Below are 23138 nucleotides of genomic sequence, written 5' to 3' on the forward strand. Positions count from 1 at the left end.
TTCCCAAGGATAAAACTCCTGACCTCTCCTTTCCCAAGAATAAAAATCCTTCCTTCCTTTCCCAAGGATGAAACTCCTTCCCTCTCCCTCCCCAAGGATAAAACTCCCTCCCTGTCCCTCCCCTCCTTGCAGGAGGAAGATCTACGGCCCCAACCTCATCGAAGTGCCTGTCAAGTCCTACGCCAGGCTCCTGGTGGAGGAGGTGTGTTCTGGGCGGATTTCCAAGTGGATTTTCACAGGATGGATCCCTCCCCTGCTCCCTGTCTGGAAGCTTTTCCTGGCTCTGCGGAAGGGAGGAGAGGATTTTGGGAGAAGGCTGAGCCGTGGAGGGTACTCTTCCTGACCCTCTGGGCTGGGACAGGAGCAGCCCCTGTGGGTAGCAGTGGTGGCTGAGCATCCTCGGGAGCAGCATCTGTAGGGAAATCCAGGGGGAAGGAGGGTTTGGGTGAAGCCAGCCCCAGGGAGGGGCCCAGGGAAGAGGAGAGGGTTCTCCTCTGACAGCTCCTAGAAGGCTCGTGATGGGCTGGGGCAAGCTTTCGCTCCTCCAAGGAGCCTGGAGAAATTCCACCCATGGAAAACCCATACTGGGCTGGGAGAAGCTCTCCCCATTTCCATGAGCTTGACAATCTCACACTGGGGCTGGGGAAGCTCTCTCCACTTCCAGGAGCCTGGAAATCCCGTATTGCCTGGATGAAGCTCTCCTCATTTCCAGGAACCTGGAAATTCCATATTGGGCTGGAAGTTTTTCCCTCCTCCAGGGAGCTTGGCAATCCTATATTGGGCTGGGGGGAAGCTCTCCCCATTTCCAGGAGCCTGGAAATCCCATGATGGACTGAGGGAGGTTCTCCCACCCCAAGGAGGTCTCCCAGTAAACTCCCAGAGGTTCTCTCTGCTCCCAAACCTGGGTTCTCTCTTCGTTGCAGGTGCTGAACCCCTTCTACATGTTCCAAGTGCTCAGCATGGTGCTGTGGGTGTGTGATGCCTATTACTACTACGCCGCCTGCATCTTCCTCATCTCCACGTTCTCGCTGGGGCTGTCCCTGTACGAGACACGCAAGGTGGGTGGGGACGGCTCCGTAGGATCCCATCCCCTGGAGCTGCCCTGTTCTGGGTGGGGACAGCCCTGCCCCCGCTCTCCTTGTCCTCCCGAGGCTGTTTTTAGGGGCGTGTCTTGGTTTGAAAAACAGGTCTCTGCTAAGAAAGGCAGGAGCCTCTCCTTGAAATTGAGAATGTAAACCCCCTCCCTCCAAATTATTATAATTTTGAAACTAAGGGGCTCTCAGGCAAAGCTATGGGTACAGGAATAACAGTTCTTTACTAGGAAAAATTAAAATAGAAATACAGTATTACAGAGAACAAACCCAAAACACTGAAGAGTGAGAATCTTAGCTGACACCCCATCAGTCAGTCAGGGGTTGGTGCAGTCCCATTCCATGGTGGCTGCATCCTCCTGCAGTGACAGATTTGGTTCTGCTGGAGCAATGCTCCAGCAGAAGGTGCAGTTTTCCTCCAAAGCTCCAGGGATGATGTGGAAGGCTCTGGTTTTCCTCTGGAATCCAGTGGAAAAAGGCTGCTCTGATGCTCCAAATCTCAGATTTTATCTGGGTAGGAAATGCTTGGCTCCTCCCCCTGGGTGGAGCATCTCCCAATGGGATGATGGAATTTTATCAGCCATGCCCTGAGACTCCATGGCCCATGAAAGGGAGATATCTCCTGGAGGGAGGATGGACTGTGGGAAAGATAAAGAACACTGCCCCAGCTGCTTTAACAGCTGGAACATTAACAGAGGATATCTCCAAGGAGATCAGATCACTGCCCCAGCTGGTTTTTAGCAGCTGGTGATAGAATACACACTTTTGGGCACATCCTGGATTGCAACTCGAGACAAGGTGGTTTCCCACGGATTTTGGGTGGGTTTTGACCCCTCCCTCCATCCCTCCCTCCCAGCAAAGCACCACGCTGCGGAACATGGCCAGGATGTCCGTGGGGGTGCGGGTGCGGCGGCCCGGCGGAGGTGAGAGCCAGGATTTGGGGGATGTGTCCTCTGGGATCCCTCTGCACCAAAGGCGTATTAGGATAGCTGGGAATAATGTTGGGACACACTGGGATCATGTTATTGTACATGGGGAATAATGTTATTATATATGGGAATAATGTTGGCATGCATGGGAATACCAATAGGATATATGGGAATAATGTTATTATACATGGGAATAATGTTATTATACATGAGAATAATGTTATCGTCCATGGGAATAATGTTATTATATATGGGAATAATGTTAGGATGCATGGGAATACCAATAGGATATATGGGAATAATGTTATTATACATGAAAATAATGTTGGGATACATGGGAATAATAATAGGATATATGGAAATAATGTTATTATACATGAAAATAATGTTGGGGTACATGGGAATAATGATATGATATGATATGATATGATATGATATGATATGATATGATATGATAGATATGATATGATATATATGGGAATAACGGTATAAGACACGAATGCTGTTGGGATTCATGGGAACAATCTTACGAGACACTGGAATAATTTTGGGGTCCGATTAGTAAAAGATGCCTCTGCCCAAATGAAGGTGCAAACAAGACTACATTCCAAAGCCACATTAAATATGGATTTAATTTAATAGGATGTTGCAGGGAAAGAGAGAGAGAGACATTGATTATAATGCATCCCATGAATCCCTGGCCCTGGGAATCCCTGGGGTTCCTCCAGAGGTTCAATTTTTCGCATAGCCCAAATCCTGGTTATCCCCAGGCCTGGCATCTCCCTGCTCTCAAATTCCCACCTCCAGGGAATTAACCCCTTCCTGTTCACTGCTGGGGTGTATCCAGTGGGGATTCCTCCCCCAGTGCCTGGAGATGGATTAACCCCATCCCCAAACCCTGAGCAAGGTTCTCCAGGTGCTGGAGATGGATTAACCCCATTCCCCAGCCTCAGCAGAGTTCTCTAGGTGCTGGAGGTGGATTAACCCCATTCCCCAGCCCTGAGCAGGGTTCTCCAGGTGCTGGAGATGGATTAACCCTGTTCCCCAGCCCTGAGTGGGGTTGTTTTGCAGAGGAGCTGGTGGTCAGCTCGGCAGAGCTGGTGCCTGGGGACTGTATCCGTCTGCCCGCGGCTGGGGCGCTGCTGCCCTGTGACGCTGCGCTGCTGACTGGAGAGTGCATGGTCAACGAGAGCCTGCTGACCGGTGAGAGCCCATCCCAGCGCCTCAGAGGGGCTCCTAGAACAGAGGCCAGGCAAGATTAAGAGAATAAAATGGGTATTTATGGAAGGCCTTCCATAGACACACCATGGGCTGTCAAAAGCCTCCGAGGTTACACCCAAGGTGGTCACGAGTTTTTTAGCCAATTATAAATTTGGTCTATTTGCATATCAGGGGTTAATCCCCTAACTACAACTTCAGGTAATGAAGTAATTTACCCCCAGTTTGCTCCCCCACAGTTCATTTTGTTTGTACTTTTTGGGGCCTAAGGCTGTACGGTGTCCTTGAGTTTCAGAGGAATTGTTTTGTCTGCCCAAAACGGGAGAGCAGCAGGTGACAGGCTGTGGAGTTCAGAGCGAGGCACTAATGCAGCGCAAGATCTGAAAAACAAAATCTAAATCCTAAGGGATCACATTCCCACGGGATTCAGCCAGAGTCACCTCCCCACCCTAGCTGGCTGGCCCGTCCCCCTGGGGTGACAGTTCCCCCCGAATGTTCTGGGCAGGGGAGAGCGTGCCGGTGATGAAGACGCCGCTGCCGGCGGGCGGGCAGGCAGGCAGCACCACGTACTGCCCTGAGGAGCACAGGCGGCACACGCTGTTCTGCGGGACACAGCTCATCCAGGCCAAGGCCTACGCGGGGAGTGAGGTGCTCGCCGTGGTCACCCGCACAGGTGAGGGTGTGGGGGATGCTCCGGGGTGAGTCCTGCCATGAATCCCGGTATGAATCCATTGGTGTGCTACCTCCTGCCTGTCCTGCAGGGTTCTGCACGGCCAAGGGGGACCTCATCAGCTCCATCCTCTACCCCAAACCTGTGAGCTTCAAGTTTTACAAGGACGCTGTGAAGTTCGTGCTGTTCCTCGCCATCCTGGGTAGGTCTGGGCCCAGATGTGCATCCTGGAGTAGCTGAATTCCTTGGAATGGAATTCCATTCCAGCTCCCTGTGCGTTGTAACCAGCCCGTTCTCCCCTGGCACAGCTCTCATCGGCACCTTGTACAGCATCCTCATCCTGGTTAGGAATCAGGTAGGGCTGGTGGAGCGGGAGAGCCTTCAGGGATCCGTCGGGGGAGGGACGCCCACCCCTCTTCCTCCTCCTCCCCTCGCAGGTCCCGGTGGGACAGATCATCATCCGCGCCCTGGACCTGGTCACCGTCATCGTGCCACCAGCACTGCCAGCTGCCATGACCGTGGGCACCATCTACGCCCAGAACCGGCTGAAGAAACAAGGAATCTTCTGCATCAGCCCGCCCCGGATCAACCTGTGCGGGAAGCTCCGCCTGGTGTGCTTCGACAAGGTGAGCCGGGCCGGGCGGGCGGGTGGCGCCGGAGCTCGCCGGGGCTCTCCGCACCCACCGCGCGCTGGCCGTGCCCGCAGACCGGCACGCTGACCCAGGAGGGGCTGGACGTGTGGGGCGTGGTGCCCCTGGAGCAGCAGCGCTTCCTGCCCCTGGTGCATGAGCCCCGCTGCCTCCCCGCCGGAGCCCTGCTCTACGCCCTGGCCACGTGCCACACGGTGTCACCGCTGCGGGGACAGCTCGTCGGGGACCCCGTGGACCTCAAAATGCTGGAATCCACTGGCTGGGTAAGCCGGGAGCTGAGGGGGCCTGAGAGGGAGGTGGTGCTGGGAATCTTGGTGGTTCTGGACCCTGCGCGGGTGGATGAGCTTGGCACGGTTTTGCCCTCTCGGTTTCAGCGCCTGGAGATGATGGAGGAAGAGGAGGAGGAAGGGGAGCTCCCAGCCTTCCAGCAGTTCGAGATGAAGGTCTTGGCTGTGGTGAAACCTCCGCCAGAGGAGGAGCAGCCTCGCGACAGGGTAACTCCATGGAACAGCTCCTCACACTCCTGCCTCCTGGAGGGATTCCTGCCCGGCCCTGACCCAGCCCTCTCTCCACAGAGGCACCAGGCCCCCGTAGGGATCCTGCGGCGTTTTCCCTTCTCCTCCTCCCTCCAGAGGATGAGTGTCCTGGTCAAGCTGCCTGGGGAAGCCTCGGCCCACGCCTATGTCAAGGGAGCTCCAGAGATGGTGGCCAGTCTGTGCAGGAAGGAAACTGGTTCGTACTGGGAGGTGGGCTCACCCTCTGTCCGGCTGGCTGCACGCCTGAGGCTCATCCCACAGAGAATTATCCTCAGGAATGCCATGGAGCAGCTCCCAGAGGCTTTGAGATGGCTCCAGCCAGAGGAGGGAAAGGAAACAGGGAGCCAGAAGATGGGGAATGGGGTTGGGGGCTTCTCCCAGCCCGGTATGGGATTTCCAGGCTCCTGGAAATGGGGAGAGCTTCCTCCACCCCAGTATGGGATTTCCAGGCTCTTTGATGTGGGGAGAACTTCCCCCAGCCCAGTATGGGATTTCCAGGCTCCTTGAGGTGGGGGAGAATTTCCCCCAGCCCATCCTGGGGTATGCAGACTCCCAGAGGAGCAGCTGCTTGTGAGCACCCAAAGCCCAGAGCTCCGTGTCCCCCCTGCAGAGCCGGGGTTCCCTCAGGAGCTCTTCCGGCCTCACTTTTCCAGTGCCCCCGGATTTCTCCCAGATGCTCCGGCACTACACCACCGACGGCTTCCGGGTCCTGGCTCTGGCCTGCAAAGCCCTGGGCTCGGTGGCCACCTTTGAGGAGGCCCTGCAGCTCCCCAGGTCAGTGCCAGTCTCCCTCTCTCGTTTCTCAGGATGCCCTGCAGGGAATTCAACCCTAATCAGTAAGGAGGGAATTCCTGGCTGATTCCTTGATAGATTTTAGCTGTTTCCACCCCTTGATGATGCTGGTGTTGGAGGTGATGAAAGGCTCCTTGTCTCCCACCAGGGACTCAGTGGAGAGCAGCCTGAACTTCCTGGGGTTCCTGGTGATGAAGAATGTCCTGAAGCCGGAGTCTGCTCCAGTGATCCAGCTGCTGCGGAGCGCCAACATCCGCCCCGTCATGGTCACAGGTGAGCCCGGGAGGCAGCTGGGGCTCGGGGAGGGGGAAGGGGCTTTCTCACCAGGAATCGCACCAGGGATCCCAACAGGAATCCTCCCAGGAATACCAGCAGGAATCCCATGTGAAATCCCACGTGGAATCCCATCAGAACCCCCACCAAGAATCCTACCAGTAACCCCACAAGGAATCCCAGTAGGGATCCCAGCAGGAACCCCACCAGGAACCTGTGCCTGAAGCAGCTGTGGGGGCACCAGGAGGACTCCTGGATCCTGGCTCTGTGCATCCCTGCTCTCAGGATCTGCTGATGGGCTCAGGGCGCAGACGTTTTTTGGGTGGAAGAACTCACTGTTCTGCTGTCCATCCCCTAAATATTGCTACGTTTGAAATCCCAGATTCCATGGCCGATGCAGGGGGTGTGGAGTCACCTCTGGGTGTTTTCCAGGCGAGAGAACAGGGCTTGATTACACATTTCTGTGGGGCAGGGCAGGCAGGAGGTTCTGGAGAAAAGAAGAAAGCAAAGCCACCATGTGGCTGCGGTGGCCAGGAGAGGGGACACGGCAGCTTTGAGCCTGTCCTCTTGGCCTGGAAATCCCAAAACCTCTTTCCTGATGGCCCACGTGTCCCTGGCAGGGGACAACATGCTGACAGCCCTGAACGTGGCGCGGGGGTGCCGCATGGTGGAGCCCAGGGAGCGCGTGATCTTCGTCACTGCCTCGCCGCCTGGCCACGACAAACCCGCCGCCCTCAAGTTCGTCCTGGCCGAGCACTCCCAGGGCGAGGAGCAGCCTGAGGTGAGAGCCCAGGACACCCCTGGGGAGCTCAAACTGTAGGGCTCGGTTTTTCGTGGAATCCCGGAATTCCAGCATGGTTTGGGTTGGAGGGACCATAAAGCTCACCCCATCCCACGGGCAGGGGACACTTTCACTGTCTCAGGATGCTCCGAGTCCTGTCCAGCCTGGCCTTGGGCACTTCCAGGGATCCGGGCGCAGCCGCAGCTGCTTTGGGCACCCTGTGCCAGGGCCTGCCACCCTCCCAGGGAGGAATTTCTTCCTGATATCTGAAAAATGGAGTCTCTCAAATCCGGCTTTCTCTGCATCCTGGATTCCCAGAATGGGTTGGGTTGAAAGGGACCTCAGAGCTTATCCAGTTCCACTTCCCAGGCTGCTCCAACTGGCCCTGAACCTTCCCAGGACTTTTCCAGCCTTGGAGGCAGTCAAGGCTGTGATCCTGCTCCTCATAAATCCATACTCTGGGAGAGGTTCTGCTGCTCCTGTCTTTCACTAGGGCACATCCAGGGATCCAGGCTGCAATGGCAGCTCCAAACACCTCCCCATGGATGCTGCCAGGTCCTGCTCCGGGCTGGCATGGGGGACCAGCCCTGCACCCCAAACAGCCCCACTGGGAATTGGGATTTCAGGGAGCCATTCCCAGCTGCTCCAGATGGGCATGGACCTAGCCCTGCACCCCAAATAGCTCCACTGGGAATTGGGATTTCAGGGAGCCATTACCGCTGCTCCAGGCTGGGTCAGCCCAGCCCTGCACCACAGACAGCTCCACTGGGAATTGGGATTTTGGGGAGCCATTCCCGCTGCTCTAGGTGGGTCCTGGCTGCTCCGGGCACTCTGCAGGGGTTGGGGCTGCAGAGCTGGAGCTGTTTTCCTGCAGGGCCTGCAGCAGCAGGACAGCTCCTCCCTCCCAGCCCGGCACTGCCACTTGGCCCTGAACGGGAAATCCTTCCAGGTGGTGTGTGAGCACTTCTCCGACCTCCTGCCCCGGGTGAGTCTGGCAGGGAACCCGAGATGAGCAGGGGAAACCTTCCTGAGGGATTGGGAACCTTCCCGAGGGATTGGGAACGTTTCAGCAACTCGGCCTCACCGGGACTTCCCACTGCAGCCTCACAACTCCAAACCAGAGCTCCCTGCAGGGGTTCTTTGGCTGGTGTGAGATTCCCTGTTCCCTACTGGCCATTTCCTGTTCCCTGCTGGAGATTCCCTATTCCCTGCTGGCCATTCCCAGTTCCCTGCTGGCCATTCCCAGGCCCTGCCCAGCAGGCAGTGCCGCTTTCTCTGATGGATGCTCCTGCCTTGGCAGATCCTGCTCCGGGCCACCGTGTTTGCCCGCATGCTGCCTGAGCAGAAGACCCAGCTGGTGAGCAGCCTGCAGGAGCTCAAGTAAGTCCCAGGGGATGGATCCAGGGGATGGATCCAGGGGAAGAACCCTGGAATTACGGGGTGGGTTGTATTGGGAGACACCTCAGATATCGCCTGGTGGCACCCATGCCATGGGCAGGGACACTTCCACTGGGTCACTGCAGCCGAGAGTGGGGCATCTACTGCTTCCCTGGGCAGAGCCAGGACTTCTCCCCATTCCCTGAGGAATGTGGGATCCCTTTCCTGCATTCCCTGAGGAATGTGGGGTCCCTTTCCTGTATTCCCTGAGAATTTGGGATCCCATTCCCTGAGGAATTTGGGATCCCTTTTCCGCAGTTACTGTGTGGGGATGTGCGGGGATGGTGCCAATGACTGCGGGGCGCTGCGGGCGGCCGATGTCGGCATCTCCCTGTCCGAGGCCGAGGCGTCGGTGGCCTCGCCCTTCACCTCCCGCGTGGCCACCATCGAGTGCGTGCCCAGGGTGATCCGGTGAGTGGGGGAACCCCGGGAATGCCGCTGTCCCCTCGGGATTGCTCCCGGGGAGGGCTGGCCGGTGGTGACGCCGTGTCCCCCCTCAGGGAGGGCCGGTGCTCCTTGGTCACCTCCTTCGGGGTCTTCAAGTACATGGCCCTGTACAGCCTGGTCCAGTTCGTGTCCGTGCTCCTGCTCTACACCGTGAGTCCCACCCCGAATCCCTGCTTTTCTCGGGAATTCTTTGGCTACCGATGCCTTAATGGGGCTACCTGAAACAGAACCCAGACAAAGCTGGGGGAATAAAAAGCACTTGTATTTATTGAAGGGCCTTCAGGTACATTTAGGGGAGATGAAGCCCCCCAGGAGCTACACCCAAAAATGGACCATGGGTCACAGGTTCTCATACTTTTATAAGTTTGGTCCATTTGCATATTGGGAGTTAATCCTCCAATTACAGCTTCAGGTAATGAAGTAACTTACCCCAAGTTTGCTCCCCCAACTCCCTTTTGTTTACATTTTTTGGGGCCTGAAGCAGTGAAGTGTCCTTGATTCCCAGCCCAGAGAGGAATTGTTGTGTGTGACCAAAATGGGAGAGCAGCAGCTGACGCTGTGTGTGGAGTCTAGAGTTATTACAACTAAAGAACTGCAGGGTTACAAATACATGAAAATATAAAAGCTGAAATCCTGAGGCATCGTTCCCAGCTGGGTCTGAGCCTGTCCCTTCCCTCTTGCCCAGATCAACACCAACCTGAGTGATTTCCAGTTCCTGTTCTTCGACCTGGTCATCACCACCACAGTGGCCGTGCTGATGGGTCGCACGGGGCCGGCACCAGCACTGGGCGTGCAGCGGCCGCAGGGAGCCCTGATCAGCGCGCTGGTGCTGGGCAGCCTCCTGCTGCAGACAGCCCTGCTCATCGCCGTGCAGGTCCTCAGCTACTTCATCACTGTCTCACAGAGCTGGTGAGGGCCTGAAATCTGGGAATCCTGTGATTCCAGGGTTGGAAAAGGTCATGGAGACCAAGCATCAGTCCCTGTTCACCACTAAACCCCATGTGCCACGTCCAAGGGTTTTTTGGACACTTCCAGGGGTGGTGATTCCACTCTCCCCTGGACAGGCTGTTCCAGTGCTTTGCAGCCCTTCCTGTGAGGAAATCTCTCCCAATATCCTATCTGAACCTGTCCTGGCTTTCTGGGGCTTTGGTGATGGCGATGGTGCCGAGGCCATGGCAGAGCCTGGGGTTTGTCCTGGGATTTGGGATCTGGTAGCAGACAGGGAACCGTGGAATATCCTCAGCTGGAAGGGATCATCCAATCCTGCCCCTGCACAGACACCCCAACAATCCCACCCTGTCCAAAGGCTCCTGGAGTTCTGGCAGCCTCGGGGCCGTGCCCATTCCCTGGGAACTCTGGGCACTTCCCCCTCTGGGGAAGAACCTTTCCTGATCTCCAATCTAAACCCCCCTGGCCCAGCTCCCATTCTCAAGGGATCTGTCCCTGGTCCCAGAGCAGAGACTAGAGCTGCCCCTGCTCTTCCCAAAGTTGTAACCGATGGAGAACGAGGGGTGGTATGCAGACCCTGCCTTGGCCTCTCCTGCTGACCCTGTCCCCTGTCCCCTGGCCCAGGTACATCCCCCTGAACAGCACGGTGACAGCGCCCCAGAACCTGCCCAACTACGAGAACACCGTCCTGTTCTGCGTCAGCGGCTTCCAGTACCTCATCCTGGCCGTGGCCATGTCCAAGGGTTACCCCTTCCGTGAGCCACTCTACACCAACGGTGAGGACACAGGGACACTGGTGGGGACACAGGGACACCGAGAGCCACCAGCCCCCCTCCTCTCGCCCCTCACCCCAGCCCCTCTGGGTCCTAGAGAAGGGCGCAGTTTGCTTATGAAGCTTTTGTGGTGATGAAGATGGGTCTAGTCTTCCTCTGGAATCCAGTGGGAAAAGGCTGCTCTGTTCCAAATCTCAGTTTTTATCTAGGTAGGAAATGCTTGACTCCTCCCCCGGGTGGAGCATCTCCCAATGGGATGATGTAATTTTATCAGTCATGCACTGGGACTCAGTGGCCCATTAACAGAAGATATCTTCCTGGAGGAAGGATGGGTCCTGGAAGAGATAAAGAACACTGTCCCACCTGGTTTTAACAGCTGGTGGTAGAATACATACTTCTGGTCACATCCTGCATTGCAGCCTAAGGCACCCTCTCACCCGCAGTGCTCTTCCTGCTTGTCCTTGTCCTGCTCTTTGGCCTGATGATCTGGCTCACCCTGTACCCACTGGGCTTTCCCAAATCCCTACTGAAGCTTCAGCCCATCGAGGATTTCAATTTCAAGCTGCTCCTCTTGGGCATCGCTGCCCTCAACTTCTTCGCTGCCTTCGTGCTGGAGGTGGGTCAGGGGGGCTTTGGGATGGGGCATCCCCGTGGAGCTTCCCCAGCTGGGCACGGGGCTCTTCTTTCCTCACCCAACCCCATTTCCTTCCTGGCTCTGGCCCTAGACCGCCCTGGATCACGGCTTGCTCAGCTGCTTCCGAAGGCTGCGCCAGAAAAAAGCCTCCAAGAAGCTTTTCAAGAGGCTGGAGAAGGAGCTGAGCCAGCAGCAGCCGTCCTGGCCGCCCCTGGACCAGCCCCTGTTTGCCACACCCAGGATGTCCCTGGCCATGAGATAGCAGTGCCAGCTGTGCCCTCTGCCCCAGCCCTCGGACGCTTCCTTAATTTATTTATCCCGGAAAAAGCAGGGGTGCAGTGGGCGGGATCCCTCGGCATCACAGATGTGAATCCCACAGCCATGGTGACCCCATTGCCACGGTGATCCCACAGCCACGGTGATCCCATGGTCACCCTTATCCCATGGCCATACTGATCCCACAGCCACGGTGATCCTACAGCCACGGTGATCCCATGGTCACACTTATCCCATGGCCGTACTGATCCCACAGCCACGGTGATCCCATGGTCACACTGATCCTGTGGCCATGTTGATCCTGTTCCCACACTGATCCCGTGGCCACACTGATCCTGTGGCCACACTGATCCTACAGCCACGTTGATCCCATGGCCACGGTGAACCCATGGCCACACTGATCATGTGGCCATGCTGATTCTTTGGCCACAGCCCAGAGGAGCAGTGGTGGAGGAGGAAGGGGTGAGAAGATTCTGAGGAAGAGGAGGATCCAGCCCCGCTCTTCCTGCAGGATTCCCCCATTCCCACGCTGGCCACCGTGGCCAGTTGGGCCTCTCATGGCCGGCCCAGGCTGCCAGGAAGGAGGTCCCTGATGTTCCCAGCACCCCCATCTGTGTCACTGTGATCCCCAGTCCCCTCTAGATGTGTAGGAAGTTTACAGTCCCCATTCTCAGCTTGCCAAGGCTGCTGCTCCATCCCCAGCGCCTGGGCCCCTTCTCCGCTTGGAATGCTTGGGCAGAGCAACTCTGTTGTGGGATGGGACCTCTGTAGCATTAGAGACCCCATAAATTCTCTATTTTTTAACTCTTTCCCCAACGCCTCAGGCCATATGAGCTGTCAGGAAGGCGACAGCTCCGCTCGCGGGTTGCGGCCGGGGCTGTCACGGGTCTGGCCCAATAAATTAACTCTTATTTTCTTGGCTCCTGGTCCGTGCTGCCCGCTGGGGATGGATTCGGGATGGCACGGGTGAGTATCCGTGGAGCACAAAGAGGTTTCGGGGTCACCTCGTTCCCAGCCGGGCTGGGAAACACTCGGCTCGATGCTCGAAAGCAGGGACTGGAGCCAGGGATGACACCGCTGGGATTCCTGCAGCCCAAACCGAGCTGAACATCCTCTCTCCAGCTGGAATTTCCTAGAAAATAACAATGCTCGCTGGAAAAGCCCAGGTGTCCTGGCTGAGACTCCGAAACCTCGCTCCTTCCACCGAGGAGAAGCCGGGAGCCGGAGATGCCGCATCCCGAAGGGAAGAGCAGCTCCCTGGTCTGTGCTGCCCGCGCCCCCCTCCCGGCCTTTTCCAGCGGCCTCCCAGCACCTCGGGCTGCTTCGTGCAGGGATTCCTTCCATGGAAAGTCTGAGCCCCCTCCGAGAGCCGGCGGCGCCTCTCTGCCCTCGGGAGCTGGGGATTAGGTCAGGAAATGAGGCACAGGCAGAGGTAAGAGGTTTCCTGAAGGCTGCGGTTGTTAACTCAGGCTTCCCGAGCCGGGAAAATCCCTCCACGCTCAGAGCCCTCGCTGAGTTTTGCCCGTTCTTGGCGGTTTTCAAAGCAGAGGCACCCGGAGCCGTTTCCCCTTGGAATTTCCGCTGCGCTCCGAGGTGTTTGGCTTGGATGGGTCGGGAGGGTGTTCCCAGCCCCGGGGGGGTCGTAAAGTTCATTTAATTATTGACAGGCAGCTCCTGCCTCTGGATGGAGGTGAACAGGGCTGGGTGAGGGTAATGCTGCAGTTGGGGGCCGGCAGAAGCTCAGTGGGAGCAGCCGAGGTGGTTTTGGGGTCCTTTGGGTGGTTTTATCCATCCTTCAGCCTGGAAAACCAGAGGAGAGGAGGTGGGAGCACTTTCCAGCCCCGTCTACCTCTCATCCTGCTCTGAAGATCCCTTTTTTCCTGCATTTTGCAGCTCTCAGTCCCTGTCCTGGTGTTCTGCCCTCGGCACAAGCCAGCGTGGGTTGCTCGGAATCCAATCCCAGGGGAGAAAATCTCTGCTCATCCCCATTCCCATCTCCAGAGACTTCCTCCCTCCATCCCAGCCCCTTCCCTCTGCTCCTTTCCTAGGTTTTCACCCCAAACCTGCAGGATTCACTCCCCAGCTCTGGCTCTGTGTCCACGCCGAGCTCGAGGGGTTTTGGGATCATCCCGATCCCGCCGGGATCCTCCGGAACGCGCCAGGAGCAGGGAAAGGGGGCCCGCGCAGGCCCCGGGAGCTGCAGGGCCTCGGGCACCCCGGCCCGGGTGGGAAAAGCGGGATTTGGGGGATTTGGGTCCTTATCCAGCTCCATCCCGGGATAAACCCCGTCGGGGCTACAGCTCCCCGCTGATGGGGAGGTAGATCGGGATCCTCCCCTGGATCGGGAGGGGTTCTGTGATCCCAGGATCCCAGATTTTGGAGGTGCAGTGATTTTTTTCCAAACGCTGACAGAATTTTTTTTTTCTGAGGTGCCAGAAAAATCCCCTAAGCTGCTCATCTCTCCCTCCCTGCAGCCCCACAAACCCCGCTCCGCGCGGGATCCTCCCCCCTCCTTGCTTTTCCATGGATTCAGAACTCATCCCACCGGGGAAAAAAACCCCAAAAACAACAATGCACCCCATCCCCGGCGGGCCTGGCAGCGGTGCGTTCTCCCGGGTGATTATTTGTGGTTATTCGTGGTTTTTCCCGGTTTTCCCCCTCCCAGGCAGCGCGGGAGGAGGAAGGGGCCGGCTCAGGTGTGGCTTTAGGACCCAGCGGATCCCCCGTGCTGGAGGTAGGAGGATTTTCGGGTTTATTGTTTTTTTTTACTCTCATTTCAAGAGTTTTGGGGAAGCAGAGAGAGGAGACCGAGGCGGTGGGCGAGACCAGAGCCGGCACTCACTGGTAAGGACCAGGCGAGGGAGAGCCCCCCTAATTCCCAGGAATTCCAGGGACCCTCCCCAGCAGCAAACGGGGCTGAACCCCCATTTTGGGAGCTTTGTGAAATCACCTGAAAAACTCCATCGGTCGGGAGCTTGGAAAAGTTGTTTTCAACTTTTTAACCTCACAAAGCCAAACCCACTTGATTTTTGGGGTGCTGGAGGAACGGCAACAGGGTGGGGGAGGGGGCCCTTCTTTGAGGCCTGACAGTTGTTGGAGATTTTCAACCACTTCCAAAAAGTCTAAAAATACCCCAAATCCTAGAGGAAGCCGTGAGTTTGTTGGATGATTTTTTTGTTTGTTTGTTTTTTGATTTTTTCCATCCTGGAAAGAGACTGTAGAAAAGGGATCTTTTATTCCGACTTGTTTTAGGGGACGGGCTCCTGGGGAAAAGGTGATGTGTGAAAACGGGAATGGGGGCACCGAGCACTTTACCTCTGTCCAGGGGCCACAAAAATTGGAATCCTTTAATATGCCCTTTGTTCTCCCACTCTCTGGCAATGGGAGAGGTTTTTTTTAAAAAAAAAAAAAAGACAGAAAAAGAAAAGAAAGGAAAATGGGAAAAAAAAGCTGGGGGAGGGGGGAAAGGCTGGGGGAAGAAGGTGGGGTTTAGCAGAATGAAAGGGACTGTGGTGTTCTTTCTGCGGGGTTGATTGTTCCCAGATGTGCAGTTGCAAAAACATCTGGCGCTGTCGGAGCCGCCGGACCCCTGCACGGAGGGAGCGGCGCCTGGGGAAGGGAAAGGAAGGGGGGAACAACGGGGCCCTCCAGGCGGGGAGCAGCCCGAGCGGGAGAGGACGAGGGGATGGGGATGAAGGCGGCTTCATCCCCTCCTCGGTGGCCTTGGGGGAGGGGGGACATCGTGGGGACATCGTAGGGACTTTGGCGTCGCTCCTGGGTCTCCGTCGGGAGCAGCCGTTGGCGTCGCCGTCGGGGCAGACGTGACCCGACTGTCCCCGTGCCGCGGCCAAACCCTGCGAGCTCCGGCCAAGACTTGGGGGAAATTCAGGGAATTGGAGCTCGGGAGAAGCTGTGCAAGCTGGAAACGGGGCTGACAGGGAGGGCACTCGGGAGCCGGGTCCTTGGGAGGGGGGAGGATTGGGGGGAGTGGCTCTGTCTGTCTGTCCATCCATCATCCATCCATCATCCATCCATCCATCATCCATCATCCGTTCATCATCCATCCATCCATCCATCCATCCATCCATCCATCCATCCATCCATCCATCATCCATCCATCTCTGCTGGGATCTGGGTGCTGAATCCGGATTATTTGGATCCTCAGAACACCAGCACTGGCATCCCACAGGATCCTGGCACCTGTAGAACCAGCAGAGTTCGGGGTGGGCACCCCGAGCCCCTCCGGCCCCCCCAGCCCCCCCAGTGCTGTCCCAGATCCAAGGTCTGCTGGCTTGGCAAAGCCTCCGGAGGCACCGATGATCCCGCTCCTCCCCCATCCCTTTTATCCCGGGACACTTCCAGCCCGGCTCAGTGAGCGTCTGAGGCCTCCTGGGGGCAGGCAGGACGTGTCTCACCCAGGGACAGCCGGGGCTGAGACCCACTCCATGGATTACCAAATCTGGGAAGGGTCTGGAATCAACATCCCCAGTGGCTCCAGTCCTGGGAATGGGGGGATTCCTATGGGATGAGCTGTGGTGGAGAAGGGGCTTTGGTGAGGCTGCAGTACGTGGTCCCTGAGGGTGCTGTGATGGTGGTGGAGAGGACGAGGTGACCAGAAGGATTTTGGGGACAGATGGATGGAATAGGTGCAGGACAAGGTCCCTGGAAGGTGCCTTTAGTGACGTGGGTGGCTGGAAAATGTAACTTCAGTGGTGGAGCGGGATGGGATCCCTGGAGGATCCCACACTCCGGAGCTGGATGGGAGCCCTGGAAGGTGCAGAATGGGATCCCCGGAGGATCCCACACCCCAGAGCTGCTGCAGTCGGTCCCCCTGACCCTTCTCGAGTGTTGGGCTGGAGCCACATTTCCCCCGGGATCTGGCTGGGAAGCTCTCCCGTCACAGGGGGTTGATGTTCCCCCTCTGCAGGGATGAAATTCCAGAGGGCTCCTCTCAGATCCCTTCCCTTGGATTTCAGAGGAGTTCTGCGGGAGAATTTCTCTTTTTGCCCCCGATTTTCCCCCTGGAGCTGTCAGGAGATGGGGGAAGGGCAGCTGGCATCCCTGGGCTCCCGGCCTTGGCCCCTCTTCCCACCGGGAACAGCAGGCTTGGAAAACGCCGGGGAACCACCAAACCCCACGGGATTATTCTCAAAATCCGGGATTTTCTCCTCAAATCCCCATGTTCCTTTGGATTTAGGGGATGCCTGAGCAAATGCAGCATCCTCCCAAAAAAATTTCCTTTCCCAAGGAATTGGAAACGTCAGGAAAGGATCTCCAAAGTTCCACTCCGAGGGGTCCGGCCCTCTCCTCCCACAGCCCGGGAGTGATCCCAGATCCCAGGAGTGATCCTGGCAATGATCCCGACACCCCGGAAGTGATCCTGACACCCTGGGAGTGATTCCAACATCCAGGAATCTCGACATCCTGGGAATGATCCTGGGAGTGATCTTGACATCCGGGAGTGATCCCAGATCCTGGGAGCAATCCAAACATCCCAGGATTGATCCCAACATCCGGGAATGATCCCAGGAGTGACCCCCGGCACCCAGGGAGCAGCCCCGACATCCAGGAGTGATCCCGGGAGTGATCCCGACATCCGGGAATGATCCTGGGAGCCATCCTGCATCCCGGGAGTGATCCTGTCACCCTGGGAGTGATCCCAACATTCCGGGAATGATGCCAGGAGCAATCCTGCATTCTGGGAATGATCCCAGGAGCGATCCCCCATCCCATCCTGCCGTTTCTCCTGCCTGCTCTGCCCGTGGGATATTCCAGGGCTTGGTCGTTGTAAATCTCCTGGGGACGGGCGGGAAGCGTTTTTGGGGAAATTCCTTGATTTCTGAGGGTTCTGAGCGGGAGGATTTTTTTAGAACCAGCTCCCTGGGGCGCCTCGGGGGCGGGGGCAGTGTCCCTGCGTGTCCCCTCCCTCTGAATTCCCTCTGTTTCACATCCAGACTCCTCCGGCTGCATCCCGGCCGCGCTCCCGGCCCGGCATTCCAGCAGGATGAGAGCGGCGGAGGTCCTGGTGCTGTGTCTGCCAGGTGAGTGTCCCCGGCCCAGGTGACCCCCCCGCACCCCGTCACCGTCCGCACGTCCCAACCCGCATCTTCCAGTTCCATTCTTACTGGAGTTCCTAATTTTTATACCCCGAGGCACATCTGGAAGGTCCAAAATCTCATTTTAGGGTCTAAACTCCGTTTATAGAGACAAAAATCCCTTTTTTGTGTGTGTGTGTCCCCCCAAACTTCATTTTTACTTCCCAAAACTTCATTTTAATGTTCCAAACCCTAAATTTTAGGTCCCAAACCCTCCTTTCTATGTCTGAAAACACTATTTTTATGTCCCTCGACATAAGTTTTAGGTCCCAAATCTTCACCTTTGGAGCCCAAAGCTCTGATTCCGTGGTTGAAAACCTCATTTTTTTATGGTACAAGCCCTCATTTCTAAGTTCGAAACGCCCTTTCTGAGGTCTAAAGGTTCATCTTAATGCCCAAAACTTCATTTTTAAGACCCGAAGTTCAGTTTTGAAAGTCCAAAGCCTCCAATTTAAAGGCCAAAGCTTTGTTATAGACCTAAGTATTCAATTTTCTTACCCAAAGCCTCATTTGGGGGACCAAAGCCCCCCAAAATCCATTTTTAGGGCACAAAGTGTTGATTTTCGGTACCAAAGCATCGTTTGAGGGATGATCAGGAGGTGGCCGTAACTTCCAATGATTTTTGGGTGGCTGCACCATCACTGTTATTCCCCAAAATCCCACTTCCGACTCATCTTTAGGCTGAGAACAGCTTTGAGCTGGAGCCACGAGGCACCAAGCAAGTCCCTCCCGCCGTGGGGACACGGAGGTGGCACAAAACTGGGACAAAATCCAGGAAAATTAGATTTATAATCCCCCAGAGGGGCTGGCAGAGGCAAGATGGAAAAGAGCAGGGAGGGGACGGAGTCAGAGCCAGGAAATTTTGGGTGAAACCGGCTCCACACAAAGGCTGAAGGACACATGGAAAACGTTACGGGGGCGAGGGGAGGGGGGCAGGAGCCTCAAACCCCATCCCGGCAGCATTCCCGGCCCAGGGATGCTCCTGTCCCCAGGACACGGAGGGATGGAGCGTGTGCTGATCCCCTCTTTCCGGGAATTCCGATCCCTTCAACTCCTCCAGGCTGAATTTGGAGCCTTTCCCCCCCGGATCCACGGCAGGTTGAGCCCAGAGAGGACCCAGGGGCTTGGGGGCCAGCGGGGCCATGAGATCCTCTGGGATCACCTCTGGGATCACCTGGATGCTGCAGGGATCCCCAGCTGGGGCTGATCCTGCATCCCTGAGCATCCCAAACCCTCCTCCCGCTCTCCTGGGGCCACACGGCCCTGGCGACAGAGGGGTGGGACTGAGGATGGTGGGAGCAGGGAATCGCAAATCCCTGGTTTGTGGTGCCCCTGGGAATCCCGGATTGGGGTGTCTGTGGGAATCCTGAACCCCGGTTTGGGGTGTCTGTGGGAATCCCAGATCCCGGTTTGTGGTGTCCATGGGGTGCCTGTGCCCCCACTGATGCCCTCCCATACCCTGCAGCGCTCCTGGTGCAGGGACAGTTCAGCAGGTTCGAGGGCATCACCTATCCCGAGCCAGCCCAGTACTCCCAGTACGACCAGCAGGCAGGTGAGAGCCCTTGCCCACCTCTCTCCTGCCTCCCTTCCTTTCCCTGGACAAACACCCAGTGCTCGGGTCCCTCTTTGTGCTCCATCCTCTTCCTCCCACCCCCGGAATTCCCAACCTTCCACCTCCTCCCTCTGCTCTCACTGACAAGTCCTCATTAAACCTTTATCCAATTCTTTATTAAACCCTTGTCCATTTATCTATTAAACCCTTGTCCATTTATCTATTAAACCCTTGTCCATTTATCTATTAGACCTTTATCCAGTTATTTATTAAACCTTTATCCAGTTATTTATTAAACCTTCATCCAAGTCTTTATTAAACCTTTATCCAATTATTTTTGGAACCTTTACTCATCCCAAATTCCTGTCTGGTGGGAAGTGGCCCAGGCTCATCCCTGGAGTGGCTGGAGGGAGTTTTCCCGAACCCCCACGGAATTCCAGGGATGCCATTTCCCGCTCCTGACCCCCACGGGATGAGGATTCTCCCTAAACCCTCCCTCAGCCTGTTTCTGTTTTATCCCCAGAAATTCAGGATTACTACGACTACCACGGTGAGTGTTTCCCTGGGGCATGCTGGGGGGATCAGGAATTTGGGGTGTCCCTGCACTGGGTCTCTCCTTGCAGATGTCACCCCCCGAGCCCCAGAGGAGCAGTTCCGGTACCAATCCCAGCAGCAATCCCAGCAGGAAACCGTGCCGGCCCCGACCCCAGGTGGGTGACAGCCGCCGGGGTGGGTGACAGACCTGCGGGATGGGTGACAGCTCCCAGGATGGGTGACAGTCCCCAGGGTGGGTGACAGCCCGGCGGGATGGGTGACAGCCTCGTCTGTCCCGAGAGGGGCTCTCGGTCCCTTCCCTGCACCCCCAGCCCCGCTGTGCTCCCCCGGAATCGCTGCTGGGTCCCACGGATGTTCCAGCCCCAAAATCCAGGGGAGGGGCAGGGAGAGGCCTCTGTGGCATCCTGAAATTCCCTCCCCTGTCCCTTTGTCTCTCTGTCCCCCTGTCTCCCTGTCTCCCCGTCTCCCTGTCCCCCTGTCCCCCTTTCCCCCTGTCTCTCTGTCCCCCTGTCCCCTGTCCCCCTGTCTCCTGTCCCCTGCCCCCTGCCCCCCTGTCCCCTGTCCCCTTGTCTCCTGTCCCGTCTCCCTGTCCCCTGTCTCCCTGTCCCCTGTCCCCCTGTCCCCCTGTCCCCCGTCTCTCTGTCCCTTGTCTCCTGTCCCCTGTCCCCTGTCTCCCTGTCTCCTGTCCCCCTGTCCCCTTGTCTACTGTCCCCTGTCCCCCTGTCTCCCCCTGTCCCCTGTCCCCCTGTCCCCCGTCTCTCTGTCCCCTTGTCCCCTGTCCCCCTGTCCCCTGTCCCCTGTCTCCCTGTCTCCTGTCCCCTGTCCCCCTGTCCCCCTGTCCCCCTGTCCCCCTGTCCCCCTGTCCCCTTGTCTACTGTCCCCTGTCCCCCTGTCCCCCCCTGTCTCCTGTCCCCTGTCCCCCTGTCCCCTGTCCCCTTGTCTCCTGTCCCGTCTCCCTGTCCCCCTGTCCCCCTGTCCCCCTGTCCCCCTGTCCCCCTGTCCCCTGTCCCCTGTCCCCTGTCTCCCTGTCTCCTGTCCCCTGTCCCCCTGTCCCCCTGTCCCCCTGTCCCCCTGTCCCCTTGTCTACTGTCCCCTGTCCCCCTGTCCCCCCCTGTCTCCTGTCCCCCTGTCCCCTGTCCCCTTGTCTCCTGTCCCGTCTCCCTGTCCCCCTGTCCCCTGTCTCCTGTCCCCCTGTCCCCCTGTCCCCTGTCTCCCTGTCTCCTGTCCCCTGTCTCCTGTCCCCTGTCTCCTGTCCCCCTGTCCCCCGTCTCTCTGTCCCTTGTCTCCTGTCCCCTGTCCCCTGTCTCCCTGTCTCCTGTCCCCCTGTCTCCCTGTCTCCCCGTCTCCCTGTCCCCCTTTCCCCCTGTCTCTCTGTCCCCCTGTCCCCTGTCCCCCTGTCTCCTGTCCCCTGCCCCCTGCCCCCTGCCCCCCTGTCCCCTGTCCCCTTGTCTCCTGTCCCGTCTCCCTGTCCCCTGTCTCCCTGTCCCCTGTCCCCCTGTCCCCCTGTCCCCCGTCTCTCTGTCCCTTGTCTCCTGTCCCCTGTCCCCTGTCTCCCTGTCTCCTGTCCCCCTGTCCCCTTGTCTACTGTCCCCTTGTCCCCTGTCCCCCTGTCCCCTGTCCCCTGTCTCCCTGTCTCCTGTCCCCTGTCCCCCTGTCCCCCTGTCCCCCTGTCCCCCTGTCCCCTTGTCTACTGTCCCCTGTCCCCCTGTCCCCCCCTGTCTCCTGTCCCCTGTCCCCCTGTCCCCTGTCCCCTTGTCTCCTGTCCCGTCTCCCTGTCCCCCTGTCCCCCTGTCCCCCTGTCCCCCTGTCCCCTGTCCCCTGTCTCCCTGTCTCCTGTCCCCTGTCCCCCTGTCCCCCTGTCCCCTTGTCTACTGTCCCCTGTCCCCCTGTCCCCCCCTGTCTCCTGTCCCCCTGTCCCCTGTCCCCTTGTCTCCTGTCCCGTCTCCCTGTCCCCCTGTCCCCTGTCTCCTGTCCCCCTGTCCCCCTGTCCCCCTGTCCCCTGTCTCCCTGTCTCCTGTCCCCTGTCTCCTGTCTCCTGTCCCCCTGTCCCCCTGTCCCCCTGTCCCCTTGTCTACTGTCCCCTGTCCCCCTGTTCCCTCTCAGCTGCGCTGCCCGAGACGGAGCCCACGGAGCCGGGGCCGCTCGGTGAGTGCCGATCCCATCCCCCGATTCCGGGATGGCTCCGGGCGCCCTCTCCCCGCCCTGGAGCCGGGCTGTGCCCCCGAGAGGCGACAGCCAGCCCGGGGGGAGGAGCTGGCTGAGGAATTCCCGGGAATTCCCGTTTTCCCAGACTGCCGGGAGGAGCAGTACCCCTGCACCCGGCTCTACTCCGTGCACAAGCCCTGCAAGCAGTGCCTGAACGAGATCTGCTTCTACAGGTGCGTGAGGCAGGGGAAACGTTCCCTGATCCCTCTGGAGGTTTGGGGAACCCCTCTGCTTTACATCCTCATCCTTTTTTTCCCCAAAAAAATTCCAGCCTCCGCCGGGTGTACGTCATCAACAAGGAGATCTGCGTCCGCACCGTGTGCGCCCACGAGGAGCTGCTGCGAGGTGAGAGGGGCATCCCGAAAATCGGGATCATCCCCATTCAAATCACCCCTTTTCCCATAATTCTGGGGAGGGGAAAATCCCGCTGGTCCCGCAGAGACCCCCTGGACAAGAGTGGGATCGCGCTTTGGGGTGCGGCTGCTCTGGGGGGCTTCCCTCGCTGCTCTCCCGGAGTTTTCCCGACATCCTGGGACAATCCCTCACTCTCCGCAGCCGACCTGTGCCGGGACAAGTTCTCCAAGTGCGGGGTGATGGCCACGAGTGGGCTGTGCCAGACCGTGGGCGCGTCCTGCGCCCGCAGCTGCGGCGGCTGCTGAGCCCCGGGGCCGCTCCGGGACCCGGCTCTGGGACCCCGGGACCCCCCTCCGGGACTCCAGCCCCGCTCCAGGACCCCGGCCCCGGGATCCCGGCCCTGCTCCGGCCCCGCGCCCTGGAGATCCCGTGCATGAACGAGCAGCTCCCCGAAATCCCGGGATTTCTTCTTCTTTTTTTTTTTTTTTTTTTTTTTTTTGTGCACATAATGATTAAAACGGGGGGGTTTATTATTTTTGTGCCTTTCTCTGTTCTGTGGTGGAGGGGAAGCCCCGGTCCCTGCGTCGGAGGGGCCCTGAGGCTTCCGGCTCCTTCCTCTGGGATTATTCCCAATTTGGGGGGGGGTTGTTCTGGCGATTTGAACAATTCCAGCCCTGCATATAGGGGGTACGATTTGGTCTGGGGGGTTTAGGGGGCGTTGGGGTGTAAAATGCTCGAGTTTGGAGTGGCCGTTGAGGGACATGGGGGCTCAGTTTGGGGCAGTCCCTATAAGAAGTGCAGTGTGAAAATGTTTGGGGTAAGGTCTAGGTAACTTGTGGACAATAAAGGGCTTTGGAGTTGGTTTGGGGCCAGCTTTGGGGTGCTGCCTGGTTCGCCTAATAAGAAGGGTTGTGGGGGCGTC

At 57.9% G+C, this 23138-nt stretch overlaps 2 protein-coding genes across 6 annotated transcripts in view; both read left to right on the top strand.

Moving 5' to 3' along the window:
- The window catches only part of ATP13A2 (ATPase cation transporting 13A2), a 20084-nt gene extending 7710 nt beyond the window's left edge, over positions 1-12374 (top strand). The window contains exons 8-29 of the mRNA XM_088178840.1: positions 133-202; positions 924-1058; positions 1948-2014; positions 3092-3223; positions 3744-3911; positions 4000-4110; positions 4217-4263; positions 4346-4534; positions 4615-4821; positions 4933-5052; positions 5134-5290; positions 5748-5868; positions 6035-6159; positions 6780-6940; positions 7815-7925; positions 8241-8320; positions 8636-8788; positions 8878-8974; positions 9510-9733; positions 10397-10548; positions 10989-11161; positions 11271-12374. Of these exons, the coding sequence (XP_088034966.1) occupies positions 133-202; positions 924-1058; positions 1948-2014; positions 3092-3223; positions 3744-3911; positions 4000-4110; positions 4217-4263; positions 4346-4534; positions 4615-4821; positions 4933-5052; positions 5134-5290; positions 5748-5868; positions 6035-6159; positions 6780-6940; positions 7815-7925; positions 8241-8320; positions 8636-8788; positions 8878-8974; positions 9510-9733; positions 10397-10548; positions 10989-11161; positions 11271-11441 (2971 nt within the window). The 3' untranslated portion in view covers positions 11442-12374. The remainder of the gene's footprint in view (positions 1-132; positions 203-923; positions 1059-1947; positions 2015-3091; positions 3224-3743; positions 3912-3999; positions 4111-4216; positions 4264-4345; positions 4535-4614; positions 4822-4932; positions 5053-5133; positions 5291-5747; positions 5869-6034; positions 6160-6779; positions 6941-7814; positions 7926-8240; positions 8321-8635; positions 8789-8877; positions 8975-9509; positions 9734-10396; positions 10549-10988; positions 11162-11270) is intronic.
- Positions 12375-12518: 144 nt separating this feature from the next.
- On the top strand, positions 12519-22749 carry MFAP2 (microfibril associated protein 2). Of its 5 annotated transcripts, none has more exons than XM_088178842.1 (10): positions 12519-14057; positions 14237-14299; positions 17410-17496; positions 19016-19102; positions 19626-19652; positions 19726-19812; positions 21761-21802; positions 21948-22035; positions 22134-22207; positions 22418-22749. In XM_088178842.1, the coding sequence occupies exons 1-10, from the start codon at positions 13979-13981 to the stop codon at positions 22519-22521; spliced, it is 738 nt and encodes a 245-aa protein (XP_088034968.1). In that variant the 5' UTR covers positions 12519-13978; the 3' UTR covers positions 22522-22749. The 5 variants fall into 5 exon arrangements, with proteins under 5 accessions (XP_088034968.1, XP_088034970.1, XP_088034969.1 ...); XM_088178844.1 differs by lacking the exon at positions 14237-14299 and adding an exon at positions 14121-14189 and having other exon boundaries at positions 12519-12887; XM_088178843.1 differs by having other exon boundaries at positions 12519-12887.
- Positions 22750-23138: the final 389 nt, after the last annotated feature.

Source organism: Sturnus vulgaris, chromosome 25 (assembly GCF_052056855.1).
Source record: "Sturnus vulgaris isolate bStuVul1 chromosome 25, bStuVul1.hap1, whole genome shotgun sequence".
Lineage (NCBI taxonomy): Eukaryota > Metazoa > Chordata > Aves > Passeriformes > Sturnidae > Sturnus > Sturnus vulgaris.

Excerpts from the sequence above, each read along its gene's own strand:
- MFAP2 (XM_088178841.1), top strand. The coding sequence starts at position 13,979 with ATGGATTCAGAACTCATCCCACCGGGGAAAAAAACCCCAAAAACAACA. Across the intron at positions 14,190-17,409 it reads GCGGATCCCCCGTGCTGGAG|ACTCCTCCGGCTGCATCCCG; the intron begins GTAGGAGGATTT and ends TTTCACATCCAG. Across the intron at positions 19,813-21,760 it reads CGTGCCGGCCCCGACCCCAG|CTGCGCTGCCCGAGACGGAG; the intron begins GTGGGTGACAGC and ends GTTCCCTCTCAG.